Source organism: Notolepis coatsorum, assembly GCF_963971535.1.
Source record: "Notolepis coatsorum genome assembly, chromosome: 12".
NCBI classification, from domain to species: Eukaryota; Metazoa; Chordata; class Actinopteri; order Aulopiformes; family Paralepididae; genus Notolepis; species Notolepis coatsorum.
The window spans coordinates 46,743,095-46,751,577 of NC_140176.1; the positions used below are offsets into that span (position 1 = coordinate 46,743,095).

The 8,483-nt window shown below is 40.7% G+C and overlaps 1 protein-coding gene across 2 annotated transcripts in view; it reads right to left on the reverse strand.

The window, feature by feature from the left end:
- The window catches only part of plod2 (procollagen-lysine, 2-oxoglutarate 5-dioxygenase 2), an 89,337-nt gene extending 86,305 nt beyond the window's left edge, over positions 1-3,032 (reverse strand). For both annotated transcript variants that reach the window (XM_084325622.1, XM_084325621.1), the window contains exon 1: positions 2,541-3,032. In XM_084325622.1, the coding sequence (XP_084181748.1) occupies positions 2,541-2,637 (97 nt within the window). In that variant the 5' untranslated portion in view covers positions 2,638-3,032. The remainder of the gene's footprint in view (positions 1-2,540) is intronic.
- Between the last annotated feature and the right edge of the window lie 5,451 nt (positions 3,033-8,483).

The window sequence follows — 8,483 nt, forward strand, 5'->3', positions numbered from 1 at the left end:
TAAGGTTCCTGTTTTTTCGCCCGCCCTGACGTGTGGTGTCCCTCCAGCCAGCCAGAAGACCCACGAAAGGATTGCAGTCGTCTTCACCACACTCCCATGTCCCTCTGCTGAAATACAGCTTTTCAGCAGCTATGACACCAACACAAACACAGACAGCATATGGCTCCACTTATGGCTTTGTTTACCGGTTTTACAGCATGTCTCGTGTTTCTAAGGAACTGTGTTTTACTGAAATTATATGAGAGGAATTCGGAGGGCAATTTTGCGACACACGTGTTTACTGCTGAGGAGGGCCCTTTCAGACAAAGTCAATAAAGTTCCGACACTTCTGGGGTGGTTTTCGGGCGAGATAAACCTAAAAGAAATATGTGCCAGGTATTCGCGATTGACACGGCAGGGCTGCCCCCTCGTAGCCAATTAATCGATTAATCGGTCGGTTTGGTCTTAGTTGATCAATACTTTAGTAAGTCGATTAGTTGATTTTTATGCTTTTTACGAGTTCTTTCCTGAAAAATTATATTTCTGGTAAGCACTAGATGGTTCCTCTGCATTATTGCGTGTGAAAAACTAAAAACTCTACACATCTGTCAATGAAATCAACTAATCGATTAGTCGAAAAGTCCTAGGATAATTAGTCGATTAAGAATTTCTCGAGCCGAGGGCAACCTCGAGCTGATAGCTCATCTGAATGAACACGTTGTACTTGGCTCCTATACTGCCCTACAAAGGCGAAACACCTTAACACCTGTTACTATAGTTTGCCATTGTAGGACAATACTGATATAGTGGTAATAGTATAGTACAGGGAGACACAGATAATGGTACTCATACACACGTAAAGGGGTACAGATATGGTGGTAAAAATACACGTGCCGAGGGGTACTGTGCTGTACAAAGGTACACGTCAGTAACGGAAGTTACAGCATTTCACCTTTGTAGGGCAGTACAGTAGGCTTGTTAATTTATCGCAGGTTTACAGGTCACGCTTATGACTTACTCAAGCATGTGAATAGCAGCTTCCTATTGTGACATCATGAGGTAAAGATCGATACACGTCATTGTTAAACTGGAGAAAACAGACACTATCAGACCAACGCCTTATACCTCACCTGTTGAGTAATTTCAGTGATGGCTACTGCGGCTGCACCAAATACAGCGTTCAACTAAATAATGTCAGAGGCGAAGGAAATACAATATTTTAAAGTAACAATAAAGGCCAGATAGTAGGCTACTATTACTTCAGTAACATTCTTAAAACTTAAGTTTGAGAAAGAGCAGACCAAGTGAAAGTGAAGATAGCACACTTGAGAGGTCAAGTGCAGAATGCTTGTGTTCTACTGTCTTATTGTAATCACTGTGCAGAACGTTCTCTCAAGTAAAAAAGCCTAAATACTTAAATTAGAATTGAGGTGGCCTGCATGCTTTAAATTTGGTTTAACCCTAATCAAAAAGGTTATCTTAGAATCTCAGTTAGTCTACAATACTTAAAAAGAGGATGGTGTTGCTTTTTTGTAATAGTCACACTATTTTAATTGGGGGAGGGGGCTGTTGCTGTATGTACGTACGTTATGTGTGTGGGGGGGGGGGGCGTAAGTGGGGTGTGTGTGTGTGTGTGTGTGTGTGTGTGTGTGTGTGTGTGTGTGTGTGTGTGTGTGTGTGTGTGTGTGTGTGTGTGTGTGTGTGTGTGTGTGTGAAGTGAATGTACACTGTAATGGTATAAATGCATGTTGTATGTGTACTTACATTTAGTAATTTTGCTGATTGATTGAATTGATTGAAAACTTTATTAACAGATTGCAGAATGGGTACAGTACAGTACAGCTCAATACATGATACAATTGTTAAGGGGATGTAGACCAGAGACGCTTTTATCCAAAATGCAGCAGGAGGGGTACCTCGAGCAGCTAAGAGTCAGTGGCATTGTTCGTAAAACAGTGTCGAATTTGTGTGTTACACTCTGACTATTAGCACGGTAGGTATAGGGATAGTTAGTGTATGTATAATGTACTGTATGTTTGTATGGGGACCCCAAGAATAAGTTGTTGCCTTGGAAACAACTAAATGGGGATCCAAATAACCAATGAACAATAAATTATAGTACCATAATTGCCGGCCGAGTTAGTATAATTTCTCACCAGTGACGCTTGAGATGTTGACTGTTTTACAGAGAAGAAGAGAATAAAACTCTCTGTCATAAAGTTGACTGTGAGGAACCGCAGACACTTTTATATTTTTTACCTAGCACTGTCATGTAATTTCGCTCAGTTGGCTCAGAAACAACGCTTATAACTTTCCCACACACTGAGCCGCAGGCAACCTGCTCTTCCTCACAAAACACCATGTAGCTGATGAATTACATCTTCGAAAATATAGCCTTGGCTATAATAGATAATTGTCATTTGCCCCAATCAGCGTGACGGCGAGGTGTCACTAAACATGTATTGATTGATCGACCATCGTAAAATGAAGACAGCCTCCAGTGGGCTTAGGCTATTAATCAGACCACCAAGAACTTTTGGGAAAGTTTAACAGTTGCTTACCTTTAGGAATGGGCGGCTGACTGAAGTCGAGGGAGTAGGCAGATTTTTCAAACAGCATCCAACATAAAAGTAAAAAGTAAAAGTTAATGTACTCCATTGCTGTTTTATGAGTTTTGGACCAGATGAGTGGAGTGTTGCCGAGCAGAGCGGAGGACACACTGATCCCCTGTGTGCCCAGTCCAGTGGTCAGGAGTCGGACCTCAACCCGTCGGACGCTCTCGCGATAATAAAACAAAAAAAATAATAAAATAAACAATCCAGTGGCTCGTATCAAAACTCGAGTTGTCCTGAGCAGCAGTGAGAGTGAAACAACTCTTTAGTCAGTGAGTTGGCCCGGTGACGGTATAAATACTGTCATTTCAGAGAGAACAGGCAGAAGGCGTGGTTCCTTAATTGCAACCCACTTAGCCACTTGCTCCTCGGTGTATAGTTATCCCGTTGCCCCCCTGTAAAGAAAGAGCGACGACACCGATGTCCTCTGACAGGGATGGAGCCAGGAGTCCTATGTGAGAGAAGTGTGAATGAACCACGGGGGACTGAACAAGTACAGCTGTGTTTGGCAAACCCCCTACTGCTCCAAAGTACCCCACCCCCGATCCCCTCCTGCTCCAAACTATACCCCACCCACGACCCCCTCCCCAAATGTAAAGTAGATCCTATGTAGTTAACAGTACGCCCTTCTACTCTCCCGTCCGTAGCCGTGACGCATTTATTCTGGTTAATGACTCCAAACCACGAAACAGCTAATACCCCCAAAAAAATACATATTCAAAAATCACAGTTCTTTATTTAATTTTGAAATTGTTTTCAGAAAGACAGATTTCCATAGCCTAAACTAAATGTCAGCTAATGATGCAGTATACTGAAATGTTTATGTTTTGACTGTTTGATCCGAATTTATACTTTATTACTTTTACTTTATTAATCCCGGGGGAAATTCCGCACCATTTCGCTGCACTGTTGCACACTACATCTCAATACAATGATGACACCCACATAAGATTCCAATCAGCTCTCCCGTGTACTGTTCATCATCCCCACTGCGAAGAGAACAGACCATACATGGAATAGGCAGCATTACAGTGCGATTGGTTTTGTACAACTCCGCCTACAGCGCGTCTCGTCTGAGTTTCCAACTTTTGCTCACTTTCATTTGTGTCTCGGTTGCGCTCCGTGCGCGGTCTGGATACTGTTAGTTTGACTGGCAGTTGCAATGCAGCTGATGGCTTAGAGGCAAAAACATATTGTTTAAACTTTACACTCATTGCCATCATCACCGCGCTACAGCATGCTCTGAATGCAGACGGAGGGGAGATGAGATAATTACTTTGTGGCAAAGGGTGCTTGATTGAACCAGACGGTGTCTAGCCACGCCGTGAAATGCATTATACCTGATTTGGGTGGTGCCCGTATTGCTGTGCTTTATTGTATGCAATTGAACACCCATGTACGCACGCTGTAAGTATTTTCAAGTAACCCCTTTAAAAGGTGGACAATCAACACGTTTTAAATGTTCTATTTTAGTCCACCAATTGCACTATAAGAGTTATCCTCATGGTTCCCCGCGTGGTTTAATGGTACAGCCTACACCACACATACCACACATCCATTAAACGACACAGAACCCGAGACTGGTATCGGTCCGGTCCGAGATTCAACTCTGACAGACTCTACACAGAGAAAGACACACACAGCATAAACATATATTTAGGACGGTTTCGGGGGACGTGTAAATATATACCCCCCTCAAAAATACAGCTAATATGAAAGACAACCCCCTCCAAGAGGAACCAAATAAGGGGGTCAAAACATTTATATATCCTTCTGTAAGTTCTATAGAATACATATTTGAAAACAATATACAGAATGCCTGACTTACTACATTATAATCCAATATATTTATGTCAGCGGGTACCTGAATGTTGTCTTTTCCTTTACATAATAAAGACATTTCCACCATAAATGTATCCAGAAAAGGCACAAATCGGTGTATAAAAAGTACACCAGAATGCAAGAAATAAAGTGTTTGACGTTCCAATTTTCCTGGGGGAGGACCCCAAGCTTGAAGTGTCCCTCCCAACGTGGAAACCAGACCTACGCCCTTGCACACTTCTATGTGGCACACAGAGACACGTTTTGTTGAGTCAAAGTGCATGGGTTACCAGGTGTAGAGAGGCTAGCCCTGTTGCATTCAACAATACCAGATTATAATGTGTACTGGTGCTGGTTTAGTAACACCGTCTGCAGCAGACACATAGTGGTTGTAGACCTAACACAGAAGATAAATAGTGGTTGTAGCCCTAACACAGAAGAAAAATATAGTGGTTGTAGCCCTAATGCAGAAGAAAAATATAGTGGTTGTAGCCCTAACATAGAAGAAAAATATAGTGGTTGTAGCCCTAATGCAGAAGAAAAATATAGTGGTTGTAGCCCTAATGCAGAAGAAAAATATAGTGGTTGTAGCCCTAATGCAGAAGAAAAATATAGTGGTTGTAGCCCTAACACAGAAGAAAAATATAGTGGTTGTAGCCCTAATGCAGAAGAAAAATATAGTGGTTGTAGCCCTAATGCAGAAGAAAAATATAGTGGTTGTAGCCTAGAAGAAAAATATAGTGGTTGTAGCCCTAACAGAATAAAAATATAGTGGTTGTAGCCCTAACAGAATAAAAATATAGTGGTTGTAGCCCTAACAGAATAAAAATATAGTGGTTGTAGCCCTAACATAGAATAAAAATATAGTGGTTGTAGCCCTAACAGAATAAAAATATAGTGGTTGTAGCCCTAACAGAATAAAAATATAGTGGTTGTAGCCAGAGGCGGATTTAGGATTGTAGGAGATCCGGGGCTTAGCCCAGATAGGTGCCCGCGATAGCGGGCACGGATTTTTTTTACTTCGACACCACAATTTTTTACTTACACCACCACCTTGAAAGTGTTAATATGCGTTTTTGTTTACGGTTTGATTATCACTGATACAAAGTAAAATAGTGCAGTGCAATAAAATAGTTAGTAAAATAGTTAGTAAAATAGAATAAAGTTTTTGTCAACTTGTTGATTGTGATTTAAAGCTTAGGTCTGAGTCTACCATAACACCAAAACTTAACTCACTCAAATACAGTTAGCAGCTGGATAGACCACAGATGGAAATTAGCTTCTGCAAACATATTTTCATGTAACAATGATGAATTATTATTTATCATTTTTTCTTTTTCTTTTTTTTTCTTTTTTGAAAATAGATTCAGGGCTTTTCAGAAAACATTCGGGGCTTGAGCCCAAGTAGCCACCCCCTAGCCCCGCCCCTGGTTGTAGCCCTAACAGAATAAAAATATAGTGGTTGTAGCCCTAACATAGAAGAAAAATATAGTGGTTGTAGCCCTAACAGAATAAAAATATAGTGGTTGTAGCCCTAACATAGAAGAAAAATATAGTGGTTGTAGCCCTAACGCATACGAAAAATATAGTGGTTGTAGCCCTAACACTGTCACATAAGAAAAATATAGTGGTTGTAGCCCTAACACAGAAGAAAAATATAGTGGTTGTAGCCCTAACATAGAAGAAAAATATAGTGGTTGTAGCCCTAACATAGAAGAAAAATATAGTGGTTGTAGCCCTAACGCATACGAAAAATATAGTGGTTGTAGCCCTAACACTGTCACATAAGAAAAATATAGTGGTTGTAGCCCTAACACAGAAGAAAAATATAGTGGTTGTATCCCTAACATAGAAGAAAAATATAGTGGTTGTAGCCCTAACATAGAAGAAAAATATAGTGGTTGTAGCCCTAACGCATACGAAAAATATAGTGGTTGTAGCCCTAACACTGTCACATAAGAAAAATATAGAAGTTGTAGCCCTAACACAGAAGAAAAATATAGTGGTTGTAGCCCTAACATAGAAGAAAAATATAGTGGTTGTAGCCCTAACGCATACGAAAAATATAGTGGTTGTAGCCCTAACACTGTCACATAAGAAAAATATAGAAGTTGTAGCCCTAACACAGAAGAAAAATATAGTGGTTGTAGCCCTAACATAGAAGAAAAATATAGTGGTTGTAGCCCTAACATAGAAGAAAAATATAGTGGTTGTAGCCCTAACGCATACGAAAAATATAACAGTCACATAAGAAAAATATAGTGGTTGTAGCCCTAACACAAAAGAAAAATATAGTGGTTGTAGCCCTAACACAGAAGAAAAATATAGTGGTTGTAGCCCTAATGCAGAAGAACAATATAGTGGTTGTAGCTAGGGATCTCCCGATCGCATTTCTTTGCTCCCGATTGAGTATCTGCCGATACCGATTTTTCCCGATCCGATCTTTCGGCAAGGCATTAAGAAAAAAGAAAAGAAAAAAATGCGATAAAGTTGACCCTTAACTCAATCAGCACCAGACCGGAGGATAGTCGGGTTAACTCGCCAACCGTTCAGCGCCATACCCGAGTATAGTCGGGTTTTCATCGTTATTTCTTTTATTCAATATTTTATATTAATTTCTCTTACACAGACCTCAGGGTTACCATAGGGAATCACTCTGAGATCGCTAGAGTGCAATACCTGCTGCATCCTGCCAGGTGGCAGTATCACCCACCCTTCGGTGTTACATTTAATTCACTCCGGGTGCAGTTTTTTTGGTCAGGCGAGTCCAGCAGTTCACTCGATCACATTGAAACGCGTCCAATGCCCCCGATGCATGTGTTGTGGTGGATTATGTTGGCGACACGATGGACACCAATACTGGAAATCGCAATCAGACAATTGGAATATTCTTTTTGGGGTACCTCCTAGTGAAGGTAAGGACTATATGACATCAATCCTGCTTTGATCCAACCATGATTTCACATCCATCTCAACGACCATGTGTAACGTACTCCTAAACATATGCCGTTGGTGACGATCAAAGCATCAAAAAACTACACCCTACCCCTTTCATGCATTCATGATGAAACATAATACCTATTATATACATTTGATTTGGAAATAGTAGCGTGTCCAGGTGAGCAACGCCAACGCTTTTAGTAAAATTCAGGTATTGCTCCATAGCGCCGTTTTCTGGAATTAGCCAGGATCACTCTGAAACTATACTTATATTCACCACGGTATAACACGTGAACGTATACATGAAAAAATTAATTATTTTTCACATATTGAACGATGGATAGTTGATGTCAAATGAGCCACCACGCATCCCTATCTCTTAGAGCGGTGGCGCAGTAGGAACAAAGATGGGCTAGGCCCTGTACCTCCCCTCCCCCCTCCCCCATGCTGCTATGACGGCAGAACTTCCCCAAGGGGATCAATAAAGGTATATCTTATTTTATCTTTACTCAGGGCTGCAGCTAGTACTTCCTGGCATGTTGACAAAGAATTCAGCACAAAGTAAAGGATTTAAAAATATTTATAGTAATAGTTTTAAATGATGACATTCAAATCTGCCCTGGTAGGAAACAATGAGCATCTCTCTGGAACTGAACTCCAGATAACAGATTCTGTTACACTGGTGCCACGGAGACTGATCCCTCTGCAGTGGAAGTGGAGTCTCTGAAATGGAGACTCATAACCCTGTGGATCCGCTGATAAGTTTGAGAAGGTCTGGGTGGACCTTCTCACACATACGTGTTTATCTGTATGTCATGTATGTCATAAATTTTATGATGAATTGTAAACAAGACGAAAGTCTTTCTCTGGTCTGAATCCCCTTAACAATTGTGTGTATTGAGCCATACTGTATTGTACCCATTCTGCAATATGTTAATAACGTTTTGAATCAATCAATCAATCAATCAAGGCTGGACGACCCACCGTTGTAAATAGCTGCCGTTTATGTCTGTTTTTTCTTTTGTTTTCCTCTTTTTCTTTTTTTGTAATCCAATAAAAATATAGTGGAAAAAAAATTAGCTCTGATTGATGTCATGACCTTTTGTTTGCTCTTGGTGCACCGTGAAGTAT